Source organism: Panulirus ornatus, chromosome 55, assembly GCF_036320965.1.
Source record: "Panulirus ornatus isolate Po-2019 chromosome 55, ASM3632096v1, whole genome shotgun sequence".
Lineage (NCBI taxonomy): Eukaryota > Metazoa > Arthropoda > Malacostraca > Decapoda > Palinuridae > Panulirus > Panulirus ornatus.
In genome coordinates, this window is record NC_092278.1 from 25,795,247 (window position 1) to 25,820,966 (window position 25,720).

The window sequence follows — 25,720 nt, forward strand, 5'->3', positions numbered from 1 at the left end:
ATGAGGGGGAGGATTTCCAGCCCCCTGTTCCCAATAATAATAATAATAATAATAAATGAAAAAAATTAATAGTAATATTAAAATAACAATAATGATAATAATATGGAGAGAATGAGTGAGGTAAGATTGACGAAGCGGATATATGTGTCACAGGTGGAGGGAACAAGGAAAGTCAGAGACCAAATTAGAGGTGAGAGGATGGAGTGAAAAAAACTGAAAATCGGGGCCTGAACATAAAGGAGGATGAGAGGCCTACAAGGAATAGAGTAAATTAGAACGATGTGGTGTACTGGTGTGATGTGCTGTCAATGGACTGAACCAAGGCATGTGAAGCATGCACCAAAACCACAGCTCCCTTTCCATATCCAGGCTATACAGACTTTACATGGTTTACCCAATGCTTCACATGCCCTGGTTCAATCCATTGATAGTACGTCCAGCCCGGCTTAACACATCATTCAAATTCACTCTATTCCATGCATGCCTTTCACTCTCCTGTATGTTCAGGCCCTGGTCATTCAAAATCTTTTTCACTCCATCCTTCCACCTCCAAACTTTGGTCTCCTGCTTCTCCTTGTTCCCTCCACCTCTGACACATATATCCTCTTTGTCAATCTTTCCTCATTCATTCTCTCCATGTGTCCAAATACTTTCAACACACCCTCTTCTGCTCTCTCAACCACACTCTTTTTATTCCCACACATCTCTCTCAACCTTTCATTACTTAATAATAATAATAATAATAATAATAATAATAATAATAATAATAATAATAATAATAATAACAATAATAACAATAATAATAACAACTATATTATATTATATATAATACTTTGTTGCTGTCTCCCGCGTTAGTGAGGTAGCGCAAGGAAACAGACGAAAGAATGGTCCAACCCACCCACATACACATGTATATACATACATGTCCACACATGCACATATACATACCTATACATTTCAACATATACATACATATATACATACACAGACATACACATGTACATAATTCATACTTGCTGTCCTTATTCATTCCTGCCACCCCGCCACGCATGAAATGACAACCCCCTCCCCATGCATGCACACAAGGTAGGGCTAGGAAAAGACAACAAAGGCTGCATTCCTTCACACTCAGTCTCTACCTGTCATGTATAATAATAATAATAAGAAAGGTGGGAGGTGGGCAGATCAGAAAGGGTAATGAGTGGTGGGATGAAGTGTGGTGGGATAAAGAAGTGTGGTGAAATGAAGAAGTGTAGTGGGATGAAGAAGTGTAGTGGGATGAAGAAGTAAAATTGTTAGTGAAAGAGAAGAGAGAGGCATTTGGACGATTTTTGCAGGGAAGGAGTGCAGATGACTGGGAGATGTATAAAAGAAAGAGGCAAGAGGTCAAGAGAAAGATGCAAGAGTTCATGTGAAAAAGAGGCCAAATGAGAGATGGAGTGCGTGAATCACGTGAAAAAGAGGGCAAATGAGAAATGGAGTGAGAGAATCACATGAAAAAGAGAGCAAATGAGAGATGGAGTGAGAGAATATCATTAAATTCTAGGGAGAATAAAAAGATGTTTCAGAAGGAGGTAAATAAAGTGCGTAAGACAAGAGAACAAATGGGAACATCAGTGAAAGGGGGCTAATGGGGAGGCAATAACAAGTAGTGGTGAAGTAAAAATATGGAGTGAGTATTTTGAAGGTTTGTTTCATGATAGAGTAGCAGATATAGGGTGTTTTGGTTGAGGTGGTGTTCGAAGTGAGAGGGTCAGGGAGAATGGTTTGATAAACAGAGAAGAGGTAGTGAAAGCTTTGCGGAAGATGAAAGTCGGCAAGGTGGCGGGTTTGGGTGGTACTGCAGTGGAATTTATTAAAAAAAGGGGGTGACTGTTGTTGACTGGTTGGTAAGGATATTCAATGTACGTATGGTTCATGGTGAAGTTAGCGGAATGCATGCATAGTGCCACTGTATAAAGGCAAAGGGGATAAAGGTGAGTGTTCAAATTACAGAGGTATAAGTTTGTTGAGTATTCCTGGTAAATTATATGGGAGGGTACTGATTGAGAGGGTAAAGGCATGTATAGAGCATCAGATTGGGGAAGAACAGTGTGGTTTCAGAAATGGTAGAGGATGTGTGGATCAGGTGTTTGCTTTGAAGAATGTATGAGAGAAATACCTAGAAAAACAAATGGATTTGCATGTAGCATTTATGGAGAAGGCATATAACAGAGTTGATAGAGATGCTTTGTGGAAGGTATTAAGAGTATATGGTGAGGGAGGTACGCTGCTAGAAGCAAAGTTTTTTATCAAGGATGTAAGGCATGGGTACAAGTAGGAATAGAGGAAAGTGATTGGTTCTCAGTGAATGTCGGTTTGAGGCAGGGATGATTGATGTCTCCATGGTTGTTTAATTTGTTTATGGATAGGGTGGTTAGGGAGGTGAATGCAAGAGTTTTGGAGAGAGGGGCAGGTATGCAGTCTGTTGCAGATGAGAGAGCTTGGGAAGTGAGTCAGTTGTTGTTCACTGATGGTAGAGTGCTGGTTACTTATTTGCAGAAGTTGGTGACTGAGTTTGGTAAAGTATGCGAAAGAAGAAAGCTGAGAGTAAATGTGAATAAGAGCAAGGTTATTACGTTCAGTAGGGTAGAGGGACAAGTTAATTAGAAGGTAAGTTTAAATAGAGAAAAACTGAAGGAAGTGAAGTGTTTAGATATCCGGGAGTCAAAATAGCAGCGAATGGAACCATGGAAGCGGAAGTGAGTCACAGGGTGAGGGAGGGGCCGAAGGTTCTGGGAGCGTTGAAGAATGTGTGGAAGGCAAAAACATTACCTTGGAGCAAAAATGGGTATGTTCCAACAATGTTATATCGTTGCGAGGTGTGAGCTATAGATAGGGTTGTGCGGAGAAGGGTAGACGTGTTGGAAATGAAATGTATGAGGACAATATGCGGAGTGAGGTGGTTTGATCGAGTAAGTAATGAAAGGGTAAGAGAGATGTGTGGAAATAAAAAGTGTGGTTGAGAGAGCAGAAGAGGGTGTACTGAAATGGTTTGGTCACATGGAGAGAATGAGTGAGGAAAAATTGACAAAGAGGATATATATGTAAGACGTAGAGGGAACGAGGAGTAGTGAGAGACCAAATTGGAGGTGGAAGGATGGAGTGAAAAAGATTTTGAGCGATTGGGGCCTGAACATAAAGGAGGGTGAAAAGCATGCAAGGAATAGAGTGAATTGGAACGATATGATATACCAGGGTTGACATGCTGTCAATGGATTGAACCAGGGTATGTGAAGCATGTGGGGTAAACCATGAAAGTTTTGTGGGGCCTGGATGTGGAAAGGGAGCTGTGATTTTGGCCATTACACATGACAGTTAGAGACCGAGTGTAAACGAATGTGGCCTTAGCTGTCTTTTCCTAGTGCTACCTCAAGCATGGGGGGAAGGCGGGGGATGATGATTTCATGTATGGCGGGGTGGTAATCGGAATGGATTAAGGCAGCAAGTATGAATATGTACATGTGTATGTATATGTTGAAATGGGTAGGTATGTATATATGTTTGTGTGTGTGTGTGTGTGTGTGTGTGTGTGTGTGTGTGTGTGTGTGTGTGTGTGTGTGTGTGTGTGTGTGTGGGCATTTTTATGTATATACATATGTATGCAGGTGGGTTGGGCCATTCTTTTGTCTGTTTCCTTGCGCTACCTCACTAACGAGGGAGGCAGCAATTAAGTATAATAAATGATAATATTAATATTTCTCTTTACACAATTTCCTTTCCTGCCCTAGTGAAGTAACATCAGAAACAAATGAAGACTGGCCTCACTTGCAGCAATGAAATCAATAATAATAAAAATAACATTTTTGTGTTATAGTACAAATACTACTGATAATAAGGGGCAGGGATATAATAGCGGACATACAGAATTTTTTTTCTTTACATTTCTTTGAGTCAATTACAGCAATAATTTTGGCTCTAATGCTATCCTGAGCCATAGTTTATGAGGAGAAAACTTTGTAAGAAACACACAGAAACCTAACAGTGATGTGACTGAGTGTATATACTTAACATTACATCTCATGAAGTTAATGCTAATACTTACATCTATTCACATGTGTGTTTCAGTACAAGATGCACCTTTATTCCTGAACATAACAAATACATTTTCCAGTCAAACTATTTATGCCACACCTGTATTGGGTCATGTCATGTCATGAAATAAGAAACTTGAGCTGATGAAAAATAGGGGAACACTGCCACAACATACCAATGTTTACTGTTCTTGTGCACAATACTGGTAGACAGTATAACTACATAAGAAATGTTACTATCAATTTGCAACTATGCAAGATGCTGCCTATATGCTTAAATATCCATCAAACATAAACATTTCTTTGCTAAGGACAAATGCATAAGAGCCCATTATAGCAATGCCATTTACCTTAAGCAACCATTTTGTATCTTAAGCTACACAGTCTGTTTCCACATGTTTCCATTTTAATCTAGTTTTTACTTAAAATTTGTTGAACAAAGACCCAGAAACACACGAGGGTTAACTATGTTCTCACTGATCTCTCTCCATCATGTTTTTAAGAATAATTTTCCCAGCCTTAAATTCTCCTTTTTCTATGAACCTGACCCACATACAAAGCAATTCTAACCCACCCCATCCACAGAAAACTGAAAAACCACTACAAATGTACATATCTTGTAAAAACTATTTCATCTTTCAAACATTCCCATGTCAGCAAGGTCGTACCCGGAACAGATGAAGAAATGGACTCATTCACTAACATCCATTCTCTTGGTGTCAAAGAGTATGCATCAGACCCACAGCCCTCTATCCATAGCCAGACCCCACTAATTCTTTCAAGGTTTCCCTTGGCTGCTTCAAATGCCCTAGTTCAGTCCAGTGACAGCATGCTCCCCCCCTAGTTACCATATCAATCCAATTCAATCCCTCCCATGTACATTTTTCACCCTCCTGCATGTTCACGCCCTGAACACTCAAAACCTTTCAACTCCATCCTTTCCTCTCCAACTGGGTCTCCCCTTCCTGTCTTCTCAACTTCTAACAAATATTTTCTTTCCGTCAACATCTTGTTCACTCTCTCCATACGGCCAAACCATTTCATCACACCTTCTATGGCTCTTTCAACAATATTGTTCTTATTACCAAAATTCTCTTCTACCTTATTCCTTCTTAATCACCCCTGCTCACACTAAATATTGTCCTCAAACTGTCTGATTTTCAAAACATGCACCTCCATCCTTATATACTCATCTATAGCCCAAGCCTCAAATACATACAACAGCACTGGGACTACTACTCCTTCAAACATGCCCATCTTCACCTTCCCAGTTAGTGATCTTTATTTCCAGAGATTTCTTAATTCTCCCAGAACCTTTGCCCCTCATCCTCCCCAAAACTCACTTCAGCTCCTAGGTGCCATTCTCTGTCATATCCATTCCAAGGTAACTAGAACTCTTTAAATCCTCCAAGTTTTCTCCATTCAACCTCACTCGCCAACTAAACTGTCTCTTACAGTGCTTATATATTTATTATACTTTGTCGCTGTCTCCCGCGTTTGCGAGGTAGCGCAAGGAAACAGACGAAAGAAATGGCCCAACCCCCCCATACACATGTATATACATACGTCCACACACGCAAATATACATACCTACACAGCTTTCCATGGTTTACCCCAGACGCTTCACATGCCTTGATTCAATCCACTGACAGCACGTCAACCCCGGTATACCACATCGCTCCAATTCACTCTATTCCTTGCCCTCCTTTCACCCTCCTGCATGTTCAGGCCCCGATCACACAAAATCTTTTTCACTCCATCTTTCCACCTCCAATTTGGTCTCCCTCTTCTCCTCGTTCCCTCCACCTCCGACACATATATCCTCTTGGTCAATCTTTCCTCACTCATTCTCTCCATGTGCCCAAACCACTTCAAAACACCCTCTTCTGCTCTCTCAACCACGCTCTTTTTATTTCCACACATCTCTCTTACCCTTACGTTACTCACTCGATCAAACCACCTCACACCACACATTGTCCTCAAACATCTCATTTCCAGCACATCCATCCTCCTGCGCACAACTCTGTCCATAGCCCACGCCTCGCAACCATACAACATTGTTGGAACCACTATTCCTTCAAACATACCCATTTTTGCTTTCCGAGATAATGTTCTCGACTTCCACACATTCTTACAGTGCTATACCTAACATTTCTACCCAACTCAGAAACAAATTTCTTCAATTTCCCACTCATATCTGCCACCAGCACCATGCCATCAGCAAACAATACGTGAATCACCTCCCACGCATCCTCATCCTAGCTAGACTGCAAACCTACCTCTTAGGAACATTTCTTTCATACTTGTTCACCATGTTGGCGAGGTAGTGCCAAGAACAGACGAAGAAATGACCTTATTTGCTCACTTCCAATTTCTAGCTCTCATGTTTATTGTACTGAAACCATGACCCCTATACACACACAACCAGGTGGTCACAAGTGATCTTCCTCTCACAACAACCCCTTTAACTGTTTTATGAAACTCTTTCCTGGTAAAGTCCTTATCTTGCATTCTTTCCGCATGCCCATACTAACTCAAAATATTCCATTTCACCCATTCTTCCACTCCACAATTACTTCCCTTAACATTCCCTGTGATATCAAATCATATCAGGTCTCTCACACACCCACAACAACCTCCTCACACAATATAGAGCTCTCTTGAACTTCTCTACCATACTTCCCATGGTGTTTCTGATGATACGAGGCAGGGAGTTGAGGAGTCTTGGGCCCTAACTATTAAAGGTATTCTCTATTTTTGTGCATATGACACTTTTGGATTTGAGCGGTAGTATTTCATAAAGTCTTCCAAGTCTACTGCGCCTCTAAGATGTCATCATCATTGCAAGTTGGGAACCATACCTTCTTGAATTTTCCATGAATAGAAAATCCAGGGAGTATAGCCTCTTGAGATTTCAGCCATTTCCAGTAACTTACTTCCTTTGGCATTTCAATATGGACTGTGAAAGGTCTCTGAACACTTTCTAATTCTGCAATTTTGCCTGCCTTGAAGGGTGACCTCTGAACAGAAATATTCAATTTGTGAAAGAATTAACACCTTGAAACAATGTAGTCACTGGTATTTCTTCTCTTGTCTTGAAAGTCCATGGGATCTGGCCCACCATCCTTCAGCAGGAGACAATCATTGTTTTGTTGTGTTTGCTGAGGTACACTCATTATACATTATTATTCCAAGATCTTTCACATTATTCAACTGGCTTATGATAGTGTCTGTATCTCTCCAGTGATCTGTATTGCTTTTGATTTCTTCGTTTAACTTTCTTTGCAGCTTTTCAGCATCCTCTACTGATGTAATTTTCATTCTTATTCTTGCATCATTTAGCAAAGAATGACAGAAACTGTGGCTTCCACTTGTGTCAATGTCAGATATAAGAATGTGGAACAAGAGAGGTCTAGTACAATTCCTTGGGGGACTGAGCTTTATACTATGGAGGCACTGGAGATGGCTTGGCTTACAACAATATGTCGTGATCTGTTTGTTAAATAGTTGTACTTCAGTTGTATATCAACCTCCCAATTCTTCCAGTTATTACCATCTTTCACATCTGATGTGCTATTAAACCATGGTCACATTTGTAAAAGTCTGAGTAAATCATGTCAGCATTCTTTTGTTTTTCAGAGCAGCAAAAACATCAGATCCTTATGAATTGTCAGCTTCCCTTTCCCAAAAACGAAAATTAATGGCTGAGTATTGATGAAGAGACTAAACTGAAACTTGCAAACTGAAGCCTGATTAGCATGCAAAATTAGAAAAGTCTGTGCAGATCAACAAAAAACTTGTCAAGCTTTTTCACCCCTTGATCAAATGAGGCCTAAGCTCCTAAGTTTAGAGATCTTTAATGCTCATTATAGTTAAAACGGGTTCACCTATTCCAAACCTCATATTTCCAAGTCTTCCTCTTAAGTGTATACTATCAGGGTATGACACATCACATTCTGACCAATATACCCACGAAGAAACACACTAAACAACCACAATGGCAATCACCTCAGTTAAAGATACTAAGATTCAATAAAAACACACTGCTAAACCTTTCCAAAAGACTATTGGAAACAAATGAATGTTTAATCTAATGAAATTTCAATTCTACTACAAAGGAAATAATAAGAAGTATATCTAAGAATAATGAATGGTTTCATATTGTCTCTTAAACCTGGAGATGAAAAAATTAATGATGACTTTCCTTATAACTTGAGGCTGTGGTACTCTCTCCCCTTTCATGTCTTTTCCAACAAGTATGACCTGGCACATTTTAAAAGATGGGCTTTTAACTTCCTCCAAATTTTGTAAATACCCACCTTTGTCTCTTCTTTTTGCCTTTCATTAACCTTTCTGTATTTAAGTTAAGGTCCAGACTTGATGTGGGCTTCTGTTAAGAAAATAAAAAAAGTCCTGAAACCTAATGCAGATCACCTTTCAAAACTGTGCATTAATTCAGTTAAAATACTAAACCAATGATAGGTTAGTAACACTAAAGTCATATTGCTATAACTGGAGCATATATATATATATATATATATATATATATATATATATATATATATATATATATATATATATTTTTTTTTTTTTTTTTTTTTTTTCATACTATTCGCTATTTCCCGCGATAGCGAGGTAGCGTTAAGAACAGAGGACTGGGCCTTTGAGGGAATATCCTCACCTGGCCCTCTTCTCTGTTCCTTCTTTTGGAAAAAAAAAAAAAAAAAAAAAAAACGAGAGGGGAGGATTTCCAGCCCCCCGCTCCCTTCCCTTTTAGTCGCCTTCTACGACACGCAGGGAATACGTGGGAAGTATTCTTTCTCCCCTATCCCCAGGGAAATATATATATATATATATACATACACACACACATATATATATATATATATATATATATATATTTTTTTTTTCTCTCCATACTATTCGCCATTTCCCGCATTAGCGAGGTAGCGCTAAGAACAGAGGACTGGGCCTTTATATATATATATATATATATATATATATATATATATGCAAACGCGGGAGACAGCGACAAAGTATAAAAAAAAAAAAAAGTATATTTGCGGAAGATGAAAGCCGGCAGGGCGGCGGGTTTGGGTGGTGTTGCAGTGGAATTTGTTGAGGGGGGGGGGGGGGGGGGGGTGGCTGTATTGTTGAGTGGTTGGTAGGGTTATTTGGTGTATGTGTGACTCATGGTGGGGTGCCTGAGGGTTGGCGGAGTGCGTGCATGGTGCCGTTGTGCAGGGGCGGGGGGGATGGGGGTGGGTGCTCAAATTGCAGGGGTGTGGGATTGTTGAGTATTCCTGGTAAGTTGTGTGGGAGGGTGTTGATTGGGGGGGTGGGGGCATGTGCGGAGCGTCGGATTGGGGAGGAGCGGTGTGGTTTCGGGGGTGGTGGGGGGTGTGTGGATCGGGTGTTTGCTTTGGGGGGTGTATGTGAGAGGTACTTGGGGGGGCGGGTGGATTTGTATGTAGCGTTTGTGGATCTGGAGAAGGCATGGGGTGGAGTTGATGGAGATGCTCTGTGGAGGGTGTTGGGAGTATATGGTGTGGGAGGCAAGTTGTTGGGGGCGGTGAGGGGTTTCTGTCGAGGATGTGGGGCGTGTGTGCGTGTGGGGGGGGGGGGGGGTGATTGGTTCTCGGTGGGTGTGAGTTTGCGGCGGGGGTGTGTGATGTCTCCGTGGTTGTTTGGTTTGTTTGTGGATGGGGTTGTTGGGGAGGTGAGTGCAAGAGTTTTTGGGGGGGGGGGGGGGGCGGTGTGGAGTCTGTTGGGGGTGGGGGAGCTTGGGGGGTGGGTCGGTTGTTGTTCGCTGATGATGCGGCGCTGGTGGCTGGTTCGTGTGAGGGGCTGCAGGGGCTGGTGGCTGAGTTTGGTGGGGTGTGTGGGAGAGGAGGGTTAAGAGTGGGTGTGAATGGGAGCAGGGTAGTTGGGCACAGTGGGGTTGAGGGTCGGGTCGGTTGGGTGGTGGGTTTGAGTGGAGAAAGGCTGGAGGAGGTGGAGTGTTTTGGATGTCTGGGGGTGGATCTTGCAGCGGATGGAGCCGTGGGGGCGGAGGTGGATCGTGGGGTGGGGGAGGGGGGTGAGGATCCTGGAAGCCTTGAAGAGTGTGTGGAGGTCGAGAACGTTGTCTCGGAGAGCGGGAATGGGTGTGTTTGGGGGAGTGGTGGTTCCGGCGGTGTTGTGTGGTTGCGAGGCGTGGGCCGTGGATGGAGTTGTGCGCGGGAGGATGGATGTGCTGGAGGTGAGATGTTTGGGGACGGTGTGTGGTGTGGGGTGGTTTGATCGAGTGGGTGGCGTGGGGGTGGGAGAGATGTGTGGAGATGGGGGGAGCGTGGTTGAGAGAGCAGAGGGGGGTGTGTTGAGGTGGTTTGGGCGCATGGAGGGGGTGGGTGGGGAGGGGTCGACCGGGGGGATGTGTGTGTCGGAGGTGGAGGGAGCGAGGAGAGGTGGGAGACCGGGTTGGGGGTGGAGGGATGGAGTGGGGGGGATTTTGTGTGGTCGGGGCCTGGGCGTGCGGGGGGGTGGGGGGGGGGGAGTGGGGTGGGTTGGAGCGGTGTGGTGTGCCGGGGTTGGCGTGCTGTCGGTGGATTGAGTCGGGGCGTGTGGGGCGTCTGGGGTGAGCCATGGAGGGCTGTGTGGGTATGTGTGTTTGCGTGTGTGGAGGTGTGTGTGTGCATGTGTATTGGGGTGGGTTGGGCCGTTTCTTTCGTCTGTTTCCTTGCGCTGCCTCGCAGGCGCGGGAGACAGCGACAAAGCAAAAAATATATATATATATATAGGGGATAGGGGAGAAAGAATACTTCCCACGTATTCCCTGCGTGTCGTAGAAGGCGACTAAAAGGGGAGGGAGCGGGGGGCTGGAAATCCTCCCCTCTCGTTTTTTTTTTTTGATTTTCCAAAAGAAGGAACAGAGAACGAGGCCAGGTGAGGATATTCCCTCAGAGGCCCAGTCCTCTGTTCTTAACGCTACCTTGCTAACGCGGGAAATGGCGAATAGTATGAAAGAAAGAAAAGAAAATATATATATATATATATATATATATATATATATATATATATATATATATATATATATATATATATATATATATTTTTTTTTTTTTTTTTTTTTTTTTTTTCTTTTTTCAGAAGTGGTAGAGGATGTGTGGATCAGGTGTTTGCTTTGAAGAATGTATGTGAGAAATACTTAGAAAAGCAAATGGATTTGTATGTAGCATTTATGGATCTGGAGAAGGCATATGATAGAGTTGATAGAGATGCTCTGTGGAAGGTATTAAGAATATATGGTGTGGGAGGCAAGTTGTTAGAAGCAGTGAAAAGTTTTTATCGAGGATGTAAGGCATGTGTACGTGTAGGAAGAGAGGAAAGTGATTGGTTCTCAGTGAATGTAGGTTTGCGGCAGGGGTGTGTGATGTCTCCATGGTTGTTTAATTTGTTTATGGATGGGGTTGTTAGGGAGGTAAAGGCAAGAGTTTTGGAAAGAGGGGCAAGTATGAAGTCTGTTGGGGATGAGAGAGCTTGGGAAGTGAGTCAGTTGTTGTTCGCTGATGATACAGCGCTGGTGGCTGATTCATGTGAGAAACTGCAGAAGCTGGTGACGGAGTTTGATAAAGTGTGTGGAAGAAGAAAGTTAAGAGTAAATGTGAATAAGAGCAAGGTTATTAGGTACAGTAGGGTTGAGGGTCAAGTAAATTGGGAGGTGAGTTTGAATGGAGAAAAACTGGAGGAAGTGAAGTGTTTTAGATATCTGGGAGTGGATCTGGCAGCGGATGGAACCATGGAAGCAGAAGTGGACCATAGGGTGGGGGAGGGGGCGAAAATTCTGGGAGCCTTGAAGAATGTGTGGAAGTCGAGAACATTATCTCGGAAAGCAAAAATGGCTATGTTTGAAGGAATAGTGGTTCCAACAATGTTGTATGGTTGCGAGGCGTGGGCTATGGATAGAGTTGTGCGCAGGAGGATGGATGTGCTGGAAATGAGATGTCTGAGGACAATGTGTGGTGTGAGGTGGTTTGATCGAGTAAGTAACGTAAGGGTGAGAGAGATGTGTGGAAATAAAAAGAGCGTGGTTGAGAGAGCAGAAGAGGGTGTTTTGAAATGGTTTGGGCACATGGAGAGAATGAGTGAGGAAAGGTTGACCAAGAGGATATATGTGTCGGAGGTGGAGGGAACGAGGAGAAGAGGGAGACCAAATTGGAGGTGGAAAGATGGAGTGAAAAAGATTTTGTGTGATCGGGGCCTGAACTTGCAGGAGGGTGAAAGGAGGGCAAGGAATAGAGTGAATTGGAGCAATGTGGTATACCGGGGTTGACGTGCTGTCAGTGGATTGAATCAAGACATGTGAAGCGTCTGGGGTAAACCATGGAAAGCTGTGTAGGTATGTATATTTGCGTGTGTGGACGTATGTATATACATGTGTATGGGGGGGTTGGGCCATTTCTTTCGTCTGTTTCCTTGCGCTACCTCGCAAACCCGGGAGACAGCGACAAAGTATAAAAAAAAAAAAATATATATATATTATTATATTATTTTTATTATACTTTGTCGCTGTCTCCCGCGTTTGCGAGGTAGCGCAAGGAAACAGACGAAAGAAATGGCCTAACCCCCCCCCATACACATGTATATACATACGTCCACACACGCAAATATACATACCTACACAGCTTTCCATGGTTTACCCAAGACGCTTCACATGCCCTGCTTCAATCCACTGACAGCACGTCAACCCCGGTATACCACATCGCTCCAATTCACTCTATTCCTTGCCCTCCTTTCACCCTCCTGCATGTTCAGGCCCCGATCACACAAAATCTTTTTCACTCCATCTTTCCACCTCCAATTTGGTCTCCCTCTTCTCCTTGTTCCCTCCACCTCCGACACATATATCCTCTTGGTCAATCTTTCCTCACTCATCCTCTCCATGTGCCCAAACCACTTCAAAACACCCTCTTCTGCTCTCTCAACCACGCTCTTTTTATTTCCACACATCTCTCTTACCCTTACGTTACTCACTCGATCAAACCACCTCACACCACACATTGTCCTCAAACATCTCATTTCCAGCACATCCATCCTCCTGCGCACAACTCTATCCATAGCCCACGCCTCGCAACCATACAACATTGTTGGAACCTCTATTCCTTCAAACATACCCATTTTGCTTTCCGAGATAATGTTCTCGACTTCCACACATTCTTCAAGGCCCCCAGAATTTTCGCCCCTTCCCCCACCCTATGATCCACTTCCGCTTCCATGGTTCCATCCGCTGCCAGATCCACTCCCAGATATCTAAAACACTTCACTTCCTCCAGTTTTTCTCCATTCAAACTACCTCCCAATTAACTTGACCCTCAACCCTACTGTACCTGATAACCTTGCTCTTATTCACATTTACTCTTAACTTTCTTCTTTCACACACTTTACCAAACTCAGTCACCAGCTTCTGCAGTTTCTCACATGAATCAGCCACCAGCGCTGTATCATCAGCGAACAACAACTGACTCACTTCCCAAGCTCTCTCATCTCCAACAGACTTCATACTTGCCCCTCTTTCCAAAACTCTTGCATTCACCTCCCTAACAACCCAATCCATAAACAAATTAAACAACCATGGGGACATCACACACCCCTGCCGCAAACCTACATTCACTGAGAACCAATCGCTTTCCTCTCTTCCTACACATACACATGCCTTACATCCTCGATAAAAACTTTTCACTGCTTCTAACAACTTGCCTCCCACACCATATATTCTTAGTACCTTCCACAGAGCATCTCTATCAACTCTATAATATGCCTTCTCCAGATCCATAAATGCTACATACAAATCCATTTGCTTTTCTAAGTATATATATATATGAGAGAGAGAGAGAGAGAGAGAGAGAGAGAGAGAGAGAGGAGAGAGAGAGAGAGAGAGAGGAGAGGGAGGGAGGGGGAGGGAGGGGGGGGAGGGAGAGAGGAGGGAGGGGGAGGAGAGAGGGAGGAGAGAGAGAAGAGAGAGAGAGAGAGAGAGAGAGAGAGAGAGAGAGAGAGAGAGAGAGAGAGAGGAGAGAGAGAGAGAGAGAGAGAGAGAGAGAGAGAGAGGGGGGGGGGGGGGGGGGGATTTCAAATCTGTTAAAATTCATGATAAGGCAGAAGACACTGAGCAAAAAGAACACCAATGAGCAACAAAGGTAAAACAAGCAAAGTGGTTATAAAATCAGTATCAAGAGTTCAAGACTTCAATCTGCTACTGACAAGTACAGTGGGTACAGATGAATACGCTAGCTTAAGTGGATAAGATAAACCTATGCATGGTGTATCAAACTGAGAAGCCTACATTTAGCAAGTATTATGTAATACAGACAAAAACAACAAATAGTCTAATACACTCCCTCTCAGCACAGTACCAATAGGTAATAACCATGATTTTTTTTTCTACTTTGGAGACAGACATAACAAAATACAAGCTAAGATGTAAATCTAAATCTATAATCCACCTAAGGGGATGTATATGTGAATGTTACCATACAACTTCCACAGTTAACTCCTTAAGTGAAGGCTGACAAGTTAACTCACTAAGCATTTAGGCAAAAATGATAAGTGCACCAAAGTTGCCACCTGTAGCATAGTAAGCTCATTTCTAAGGAGCTCTTAGTGGTCTGTCATGTAAAAGAAAGGTGGCCACTCTACATGACAGACTTGCTTCCCATTCAACAAATATCTATGCTAACATATCAAACAAACAAACAAAAAAAGAAGATTCTAAGATTCAGTTAAGGATAATTTCTTTTAATACTTAGTAGCTGTTTCCCACGTTAGTGAGGTAACACCAGGAACAGACAAAGAAAGGCCACATTCACTCACATCTATTCTCTAGAAATCATGTATAATGCACCAAAATAAAATCTGAAACATTTGTTACCTCAAAAGTGACTAGAGTCTCAAGTTAAACAAGAAACTCCCTCAACAATGCCTTTCTATATCACATGCTACAGTCACAAACAGATATCACCATCAAAACCAGGCCTTGAAAAAAAAGTAAGATCAGAAGTCAAATAAAAGAGAACAGGTATGGTGTATGTCTAAAATATATAATGCCTACTATTCAAAGTTCTTCAAGTATGAAATGTTACCAAATGTAGTTAAAACTATTTTTGGCATGTCTAATTCCCCAGGTATTTCCTCCACAGTCCACTTGCTAAGTCTCCTATCTACAAATGATAACGACATTCAAACTCCTCTGCCATCCCTTTCACACACAAAAAGTCAAATTCTCAATGGCATAAGCTTTACATAAAAGAAAATATTTGCCAAGCTTTTGTCATCAGTAATTCTGCATTAACATATTTCTTCCTTCAATGAAAAGACGTTATAACAAAACTGACTTTTAAAACACAAAACTGAAAATGATGCCAATCAAGGCAAACTATCCTCAACAGTAAGCTAGCACCATTAAAGGAGATTATAAGCAGCATAACAGTAACTACACTACCATCCATAAAAACAATACATGAAATGAGTTCTTGTATCCCCTAATGCACAGATCAAATCTTTATTAAATGACTACCAGTTAATGACACTAAGATTTCAATTTCCAAAGCAGGATTACATTAAGAAGGACTTACCTGATGTGCCTAATTAACTTCAAGTTACTACCATCCATGATATATTTCCAAAAAAGCTGCCTCATTGGTCTACAGTTCATCTCATTTCTACAAATCCTTCCTTTGCAATTCTAATACTAATGAAATTAGTTATACTTTATGAGATTCACTTCCAATTCTTATACAGTTCCTGTTGTGTATGTCAGAGGTGATGAGAGGATCAGCTATCATAGCTGGAGACTTCAGCTTATTTTTTCAAAGCTGTGTTCTTTCAAGCAAAAGAATGTTATGACCAGTTTCTAGAAATGTTTCAACTACTTCATGAATGATTTCCAGTCAGTATGTAACAATACTAACAGTGTACCTAGCACAATACATTTAAGCCATTTATTTATTTATTTATTATACTTTGTCGCTGTCTCCCGCGTTTGCGAGGTAGCGCAAGGAAACAGACGAAAGAAATGGCCCAACCCCCCCATACACATGTATATACATACGTCCACACACGCAAATATACATACCTACACAGCTTTCCATGGTTTACCCCAGACGCTTCACATGCCTTGATTCAATCCACTGACAGCACGTCAACCCCGGTATACCACATCGCTCCAATTCACTCTATTCCTTGCCCTCCTTTCACCCTCCTGCATGTTCAGGCCCCGATCACACAAAATCTTTTTCACTCCATCTTTCCACCTCCAATTGGTCTCCCTCTTCTCCTCGTTCCCTCCACCTCCGACACATATATCCTCTTGGTCAATCTTTCCTCACTCATTCTCTCCATGTGCCCAAACCACTTCAAAACACCCTCTTCTGCTCTCTCAACCACGCTCTTTTTATTTCCACACATCTCTCTTACCCTTACGTTACTCACTCGATCAAACCACCTCACACCACACATTGTCCTCAAACATCTCATTTCCAGCACATCCATCCTCCTGCGCACAACTCTGTCCATAGCCCACGCCTCGCAACCATACAACATTGTTGGAACCACTATTCCTTCAAACATACCCATTTTTGCTTTCCGAGATAATGTTCTCGACTTCCACACATTCTTACAGTGCTATACCTAACATTTCTACCCAACTCAGAAACAAATTTCTTCAATTTCCCACTCATATCTGCCACCAGCACCATGCCATCAGCAAACAATACGTGAATCACCTCCCACGCATCCTCATCCTAGCTAGACTGCAAACCTACCTCTTAGGAACATTTCTTTCATACTTGTTCACCATGTTGGCGAGGTAGTGCCAAGAACAGACGAAGAAATGACCTTATTTGCTCACTTCCAATTTCTAGCTCTCATGTTTATTGTACTGAAACCATGACCCCTATACACACACAACCAGGTGGTCACAAGTGATCTTCCTCTCACAACAACCCCTTTAACTGTTTTATGAAACTCTTTCCTGGTAAAGTCCTTATCTTGCATTCTTTCCGCATGCCCATACTAACTCAAAATATTCCATTTCACCCATTCTTCCACTCCACAATTACTTCCCTTAACATTCCCTGTGATATCAAATCATATCAGGTCTCTCACACACCCACAACAACCTCCTCACACAATATAGAGCTCTCTTGAACTTCTCTACCATACTTCCCATGGTGTTTCTGATGATACGAGGCAGGGAGTTGAGGAGTCTTGGGCCCTAACTATTAAAGGTATTCTCTATTTTTGTGCATATGACACTTTTGGATTTGAGCGGTAGTATTTCATAAAGTCTTCCAAGTCTACTGCGCCTCTAAGATGTCATCATCATTGCAAGTTGGGAACCATACCTTCTTGAATTTTCCATGAATAGAAAATCCAGGGAGTATAGCCTCTTGAGATTTCAGCCATTTCCAGTAACTTACTTCCTTTGGCATTTCAATATGGACTGTGAAAGGTCTCTGAACACTTTCTAATTCTGCAATTTTGCCTGCCTTGAAGGGTGACCTCTGAACAGAAATATTCAATTTGTGAAAGAATTAACACCTTGAAACAATGTAGTCACTGGTATTTCTTCTCTTGTCTTGAAAGTCCATGGGATCTGGCCCACCATCCTTCAGCAGGAGACAATCATTGTTTTGTTGTGTTTGCTGAGGTACACTCATTATACATTATTATTCCAAGATCTTTCACATTATTCAACTGGCTTATGATAGTGTCTGTATCTCTCCAGTGATCTGTATTGCTTTTGATTTCTTCGTTTAACTTTCTTTGCAGCTTTTCAGCATCCTCTACTGATGTAATTTTCATTCTTATTCTTGCATCATTTAGCAAAGAATGACAGAAACTGTGGCTTCCACTTGTGTCAATGTCAGATATAAGAATGTGGAACAAGAGAGGTCTAGTACAATTCCTTGGGGGACTGAGCTTTATACTATGGAGGCACTGGAGATGGCTTGGCTTACAACAATATGTCGTGATCTGTTTGTTAAATAGTTGTACTTCAGTTGTATATCAACCTCCCAATTCTTCCAGTTATTACCATCTTTCACATCTGATGTGCTATTAAACCATGGTCACATTTGTAAAAGTCTGAGTAAATCATGTCAGCATTCTTTTGTTTTTCAGAGCAGCAAAAACATCAGATCCTTATGAATTGTCAGCTTCCCTTTCCCAAAAACGAAAATTAATGGCTGAGTATTGATGAAGAGACTAAACTGAAACTTGCAAACTGAAGCCTGATTAGCATGCAAAATTAGAAAAGTCTGTGCAGATCAACAAAAAACTTGTCAAGCTTTTTCACCCCTTGATCAAATGAGGCCTAAGCTCCTAAGTTTAGAGATCTTTAATGCTCATTATAGTTAAAACGGGTTCACCTATTCCAAACCTCATATTTCCAAGTCTTCCTCTTAAGTGTATACTATCAGGGTATGACACATCACATTCTGACCAATATACCCACGAAGAAACACACTAAACAACCACAATGGCAATCACCTCAGTTAAAGATACTAAGATTCAATAAAAACACACTGCTAAACCTTTCCAAAAGACTATTGGAAACAAATGAATGTTTAATCTAATGAAATTTCAATTCTACTACAAAGGAAATAATAAGAAGTATATCTAAGAATAATGAATGGTTTCATATTGTCTCTTAAACCTGGAGATGAAAAAATTAATGATGACTTTCCTTATAACTTGAGGCTGTGGTACTCTCTCCCCTTTCATGTCTTTTCCAACAAGTATGACCTGGCACATTTTAAAAGATGGGCTTTTAACTTCCTCCAAATTTTGTAAATACCCACCTTTGTCTCTTCTTTTTGCCTTTCATTAACCTTTCTGTATTTAAGTTAAGGTCCAGACTTGATGTGGGCTTCTGTTAAGAAAATAAAAAAAGTCCTGAAACCTAATGCAGATCACCTTTCAAAACTGTGCATTAATTCAGTTAAAATACTAAACCAATGATAGGTTAGTAACACTAAAGTCATATTGCTATAACTGGAGCATATATATATATATATATATATATATATATATATATATATATTTTTTTTTTTTTTTTTTTTTTCATACTATTCGCTATTTCCCGCGATAGCGAGGTAGCGTTAAGAACAGAGGACTGGGCCTTTGAGGGAATATCCTCACCTGGCCCTCTTCTCTGTTCCTTCTTTTGGAAAAAAAAAAAAAAAAAAAAAAAAACGAGAGGGGAGGATTTCCAGCCCCCCGCTCCCTTCCCTTTTAGTCGCCTTCTACGACACGCAGGGAATACGTGGGAAGTATTCTTTCTCCCCTATCCCCAGGGAAATATATATATATATATATACATACACACACATATATATATATATATATATATATATATATATTTTTTTTTTCTCTCCATACTATTCGCCATTTCCCGCATTAGCGAGGTAGCGCTAAGAACAGAGGACTGGGCCTTTATATATATATATATATATATATATATATATATATATATATATATATATGCAAATGCGGGAGACAGCGACAAAGTATAAAAAAAAAAAAAAGTATATTTGCGGAAGATGAAAGCCGGCAGGGCGGCGGGTTTGGGTGGTGTTGCAGTGGAATTTGTTGAGGGGGGGGGGGGGGGGGGTGGCTGTATTGTTGAGTGGTTGGTAGGGTTATTTGGTGTATGTGTGACTCATGGTGGGGTGCCTGAGGGTTGGCGGAGTGCGTGCATGGTGCCGTTGTGCAGGGGCGGGGGGGATGGGGGTGGGTGCTCAAATTGAAGGGGTGTGGGATTGTTGAGTATTCCTGGTAAGTTGTGTGGGAGGGTGTTGATTGGGGGGGTGGGGGCATGTGCGGAGCGTCGGATTGGGGAGGAGCGGTGTGGTTTCGGGGGTGGTGGGGGGTGTGTGGATCGGGTGTTTGCTTTGGGGGGTGTATGTGAGAGGTACTTGGGGGGGCGGGTGGATTTGTATGTAGCGTTTGTGGATCTGGAGAAGGCATGGGGTGGAGTTGATGGAGATGCTCTGTGGAGGGTGTTGGGAGTATATGGTGTGGGAGGCAAGTTGTTGGGGGCGGTGAGGGGTTTCTGTCGAGGATGTGGGGCGTGTGTGCGTGTGGGGGGGGGGGGGGGGTGATTGGTTCTCGGTGGGTGTGGGTTTGCGGCGGGGGTGTGTGATGTCTCCGTGGTTGTTTGGTTTGTTTGTGGATGGGGTTGTTGGGGAGGTGAGTGCAAGAGTTTTGGGGGGGGGGGGGCGGGTGTGGAGTCTGTTGGGGGTGGGGGAGCTTGGGGGGTGGGTCGGTTGTTGTTCGCTGATGATGCGGCGCTGGTGGCTGGTTCGTGTGAGGGGCTGCAGGGGCTGGTGGCTGAGTTTGGTGGGGTGTGTGGGAGAGGAGGGTTAAGAGTGGGTGTGAATGGGAGCAGGGTAGTTGGGCACAGTGGGGTTGAGGGTCGGGTCGGTTGGGTGGTGGGTTTGAGTGGAGAAAGGCTGGAGGAGGTGGAGTGTTTTGGATGTCTGGGGGTGGATCTTGCAGCGGATGGAGCCGTGGGGGCGGAGGTGGATCGTGGGGTGGGGGAGGGGGTGAGGATCCTGGAAGCCTTGAAGAGTGTGTGGAGGTCGAGAACGTTGTCTCGGAGAGCGGGAATGGGTGTGTTTGGGGGAGTGGTGGTTCCGGCGGTGTTGTGTGGTTGCGAGGCGTGGGCCGTGGATGGAGTTGTGCGCGGGAGGATGGATGTGCTGGAGGTGAGATGTTTGGGGACGGTGTGTGGTGTGGGGTGGTTTGATCGAGTGGGTGGCGTGGGGGTGGGAGAGATGTGTGGAGATGGGGGGGAGCGTGGTTGAGAGAGCAGAGGGGGGTGTGTTGAGGTGGTTTGGGCGCATGGAGGGGGTGGGTGGGGAGGGGTCGACCGGGGGGATGTGTGTGTCGGAGGTGGAGGGAGCGAGGAGAGGTGGGAGACCGGGTTGGGGGTGGAGGGATGGAGTGGGGGGGATTTTGTGTGGTCGGGGCCTGGGCGTGCGGGGGGGTGGGGGGGGGGAGTGGGGTGGGTTGGAGCGGTGTGGTGTGCCGGGGTTGGCGTGCTGTCGGTGGATTGAGTCGGGGCGTGTGGGGCGTCTGGGGTGAGCCATGGAGGGCTGTGTGGGTATGTGTGTTTGCGTGTGTGGAGGTGTGTGTGTGCATGTGTATTGGGGTGGGTTGGGCCGTTTCTTTCGTCTGTTTCCTTGCGCTGCCTCGCAGGCGCGGGAGACAGCGACAAAGCAAAAAATATATATATATATATAGGGGATAGGGGAGAAAGAATACTTCCCACGTATTCCCTGCGTGTCGTAGAAGGCGACTAAAAGGGGAGGGAGCGGGGGGCTGGAAATCCTCCCCTCTCGTTTTTTTTTTTTTGATTTTCCAAAAGAAGGAACAGAGAACGAGGCCAGGTGAGGATATTCCCTCAGAGGCCCAGTCCTCTGTTCTTAACGCTACCTTGCTAACGCGGGAAATGGCGAATAGTATGAAAGAAAGAAAAGAAAATATATATATATATATATATATATATATATATATATATATATATATATATATATATATATATATATATATATATATTTTTTTTTTTTTTTTTTTTTTTTCTTTTTTCCAGAAGTGGTAGAGGATGTGTGGATCAGGTGTTTGCTTTGAAGAATGTATGTGAGAAATACTTAGAAAAGCAAATGGATTTGTATGTAGCATTTATGGATCTGGAGAAGGCATATGATAGAGTTGATAGAGATGCTCTGTGGAAGGTATTAAGAATATATGGTGTGGGAGGCAAGTTGTTAGAAGCAGTGAAAAGTTTTTATCGAGGATGTAAGGCATGTGTACGTGTAGGAAGAGAGGAAAGTGATTGGTTCTCAGTGAATGTAGGTTTGCGGCAGGGGTGTGTGATGTCTCCATGGTTGTTTAATTTGTTTATGGATGGGGTTGTTAGGGAGGTAAAGGCAAGAGTTTTGGAAAGAGGGGCAAGTATGAAGTCTGTTGGGGATGAGAGAGCTTGGGAAGTGAGTCAGTTGTTGTTCGCTGATGATACAGCGCTGGTGGCTGATTCATGTGAGAAACTGCAGAAGCTGGTGACGGAGTTTGATAAAGTGTGTGGAAGAAGAAAGTTAAGAGTAAATGTGAATAAGAGCAAGGTTATTAGGTACAGTAGGGTTGAGGGTCAAGTAAATTGGGAGGTGAGTTTGAATGGAGAAAAACTGGAGGAAGTGAAGTGTTTTAGATATCTGGGAGTGGATCTGGCAGCGGATGGAACCATGGAAGCAGAAGTGGACCATAGGGTGGGGGAGGGGGCGAAAATTCTGGGAGCCTTGAAGAATGTGTGGAAGTCGAGAACATTATCTCGGAAAGCAAAAATGGCTATGTTTGAAGGAATAGTGGTTCCAACAATGTTGTATGGTTGCGAGGCGTGGGCTATGGATAGAGTTGTGCGCAGGAGGATGGATGTGCTGGAAATGAGATGTCTGAGGACAATGTGTGGTGTGAGGTGGTTTGATCGAGTAAGTAACGTAAGGGTGAGAGAGATGTGTGGAAATAAAAAGAGCGTGGTTGAGAGAGCAGAAGAGGGTGTTTTGAAATGGTTTGGGCACATGGAGAGAATGAGTGAGGAAAGGTTGACCAAGAGGATATATGTGTCGGAGGTGGAGGGAACGAGGAGAAGAGGGAGACCAAATTGGAGGTGGAAAGATGGAGTGAAAAAGATTTTGTGTGATCGGGGCCTGAACTTGCAGGAGGGTGAAAGGAGGGCAAGGAATAGAGTGAATTGGAGCAATGTGGTATACCGGGGTTGACGTGCTGTCAGTGGATTGAATCAAGACATGTGAAGCGTCTGGGGTAAACCATGGAAAGCTGTGTAGGTATGTATATTTGCGTGTGTGGACGTATGTATATACATGTGTATGGGGGGGGTTGGGCCATTTCTTTCGTCTGTTTCCTTGCGCTACCTCGCAAACGCGGGAGACAGCGACAAAGTATAAAAAAAAAAAATATATATATATTATTATATTATTTTTATTATACTTTGTCGCTGTCTCCCGCGTTTGCGAGGTAGCGCAAGGAAACAGACGAAAGAAATGGCCTAACCCCCCCCCCATACACATGTATATACATACGTCCACACACGCAAATATACATACCTACACAGCTTTCCATGGTTTACCCAAGACGCTTCACATGCCCTGCTTCAATCCACTGACAGCACGTCAACCCCGGTATACCACATCGCTCCAATTCACTCTATTCCTTGCCCTCCTTTCACCCTCCTGCATGTTCAGGCCCCGATCACACAAAATCTTTTTCACTCCATCTTTCCACCTCCAATTTGGTCTCCCTCTTCTCCTTGTTCCCTCCACCTCCGACACATATATCCTCTTGGTCAATCTTTCCTCACTCATCCTCTCCATGTGCCCAAACCACTTCAAAACACCCTCTTCTGCTCTCTCAACCACGCTCTTTTTATTTCCACACATCTCTCTTACCCTTACGTTACTCACTCGATCAAACCACCTCACACCACACATTGTCCTCAAACATCTCATTTCCAGCACATCCATCCTCCTGCGCACAACTCTATCCATAGCCCACGCCTCGCAACCATACAACATTGTTGGAACCTCTATTCCTTCAAACATACCCATTTTTGCTTTCCGAGATAATGTTCTCGACTTCCACACATTCTTCAAGGCCCCCAGAATTTTCGCCCCTTCCCCCACCCTATGATCCACTTCCGCTTCCATGGTTCCATCCGCTGCCAGATCCACTCCCAGATATCTAAAACACTTCACTTCCTCCAGTTTTTCTCCATTCAAACTTACCTCCCAATTAACTTGACCCTCAACCCTACTGTACCTGATAACCTTGCTCTTATTCACATTTACTCTTAACTTTCTTCTTTCACACACTTTACCAAACTCAGTCACCAGCTTCTGCAGTTTCTCACATGAATCAGCCACCAGCGCTGTATCATCAGCGAACAACAACTGACTCACTTCCCAAGCTCTCTCATCTCCAACAGACTTCATACTTGCCCCTCTTTCCAAAACTCTTGCATTCACCTCCCTAACAACCCAATCCATAAACAAATTAAACAACCATGGGGACATCACACACCCCTGCCGCAAACCTACATTCACTGAGAACCAATCGCTTTCCTCTCTTCCTACACATACACATGCCTTACATCCTCGATAAAAACTTTTCACTGCTTCTAACAACTTGCCTCCCACACCATATATTCTTAGTACCTTCCACAGAGCATCTCTATCAACTCTATAATATGCCTTCTCCAGATCCATAAATGCTACATACAAATCCATTTGCTTTTCTAAGTATATATATATATGAGAGAGAGAGAGAGAGAGAGAGAGAGAGAGAGAGAGAGAGAGAGAGAGAGAGAGAGAGAGAGAGAGAGGGAGGGGAGGGAGGGGGAGGGGGAGGGAGAGGGAGGGAGGGGGAGGGAGAGGGAGGGAGGGAGAGAGAGAGAAAGAGAGAGAGAGAGAGAGAGAGAGAGAGAGAGAGAGAGAGAGAGAGAGAGAGAGAGAGAGAGAGAGAGAGAGAGAGGGGGGGGGGGGGGGGATTTCAAATCTGTTAAAATTCATGATAAGGCAGAAGACACTGAGCAAAAGAACACCAATGAGCAACAAAGGTAAAACAAGCAAAGTGGTTATAAAATCAGTATCAAGAGTTCAAGACTTCAATCTGCTACTGACAAGTACAGTGGGTACAGATGAATACGCTAGCTTAAGTGGATAAGATAAACCTATGCATGGTGTATCAAACTGAGAAGCCTACATTTAGCAAGTATTATGTAATACAGACAAAAACAACAAATAGTCTAATACACTCCCTCTCAGCACAGTACCAATAGGTAATAACAATGATTTTTTTTTCTACTTTGGAGACAGACATAACAAAATACAAGCTAAAGATGTAAATCTAAATCTATAATCCACCTAAGGGGATGTATATGTGAATGTTACCATACAACTTCCACAGTTAACTCCTTAAGTGAAGCTGACAAGTTAACTCACTAAGCATTTAGGCATAAATGATAAGTGCACCAAAGTTGCCACCTGTAGCATAGTAAGCTCATTTCTAAGGAGCTCTTAGTGGTCTGTCATGTAAAAGAAAGGTGGCCACTCTACATGACAGACTTGCTTCCCATTCAACAAATATCTATGCTAACATATCAAACAAACAAACAAAAAAAGAAGATTCTAAGATTCAGTTAAGGATAATTTCTTTTAATACTTAGTAGCTGTTTCCCACGTTAGTGAGGTAACACCAGGAACAGACAAAGAAAGGCCACATTCACTCACATCTATTCTCTAGAAATCATGTATAATGCACCAAAATAAAATCTGAAACATTTGTTACCTCAAAAGTGACTAGAGTCTCAAGTTAAACAAGAAACTCCCTCAACAATGCCTTTCTATATCACATGCTACAGTCACAAACAGATATCACCATCAAAACCAGGCCTTGAAAAAAAAGTAAGATCAGAAGTCAAATAAAAGAGAACAGGTATGGTGTATGTCTAAAATATATAATGCCTACTATTCAAAGTTCTTCAAGTACGAAATGTTACCAAATGTAGTTAAAACTATTTTTGGCATGTCTAATTCCCC

General features: G+C 43.0%; 1 protein-coding gene across 8 annotated transcripts in view; it reads right to left on the bottom strand.

Annotated features, from left to right (window-relative positions):
* Positions 1 to 25,720, bottom strand: part of LOC139765610 (zinc finger protein 131-like) — a 178,165-nt gene that overhangs the window by 81,445 nt on the left and 71,000 nt on the right. Inside the window, exon 5 of one of the 8 annotated variants that reach the window (XM_071693269.1) lies at positions 18,862 to 18,978. The exons of the other annotated variants lie outside the window; for them this stretch is intronic. Coding sequence (XP_071549370.1) covers positions 18,877 to 18,978 — 102 coding nt within the window. The 3' untranslated portion in view covers positions 18,862 to 18,876. Of the gene's footprint in view, positions 1 to 18,861; positions 18,979 to 25,720 lie in introns of those variants that run through there. 8 annotated transcript variants of the gene reach the window in all.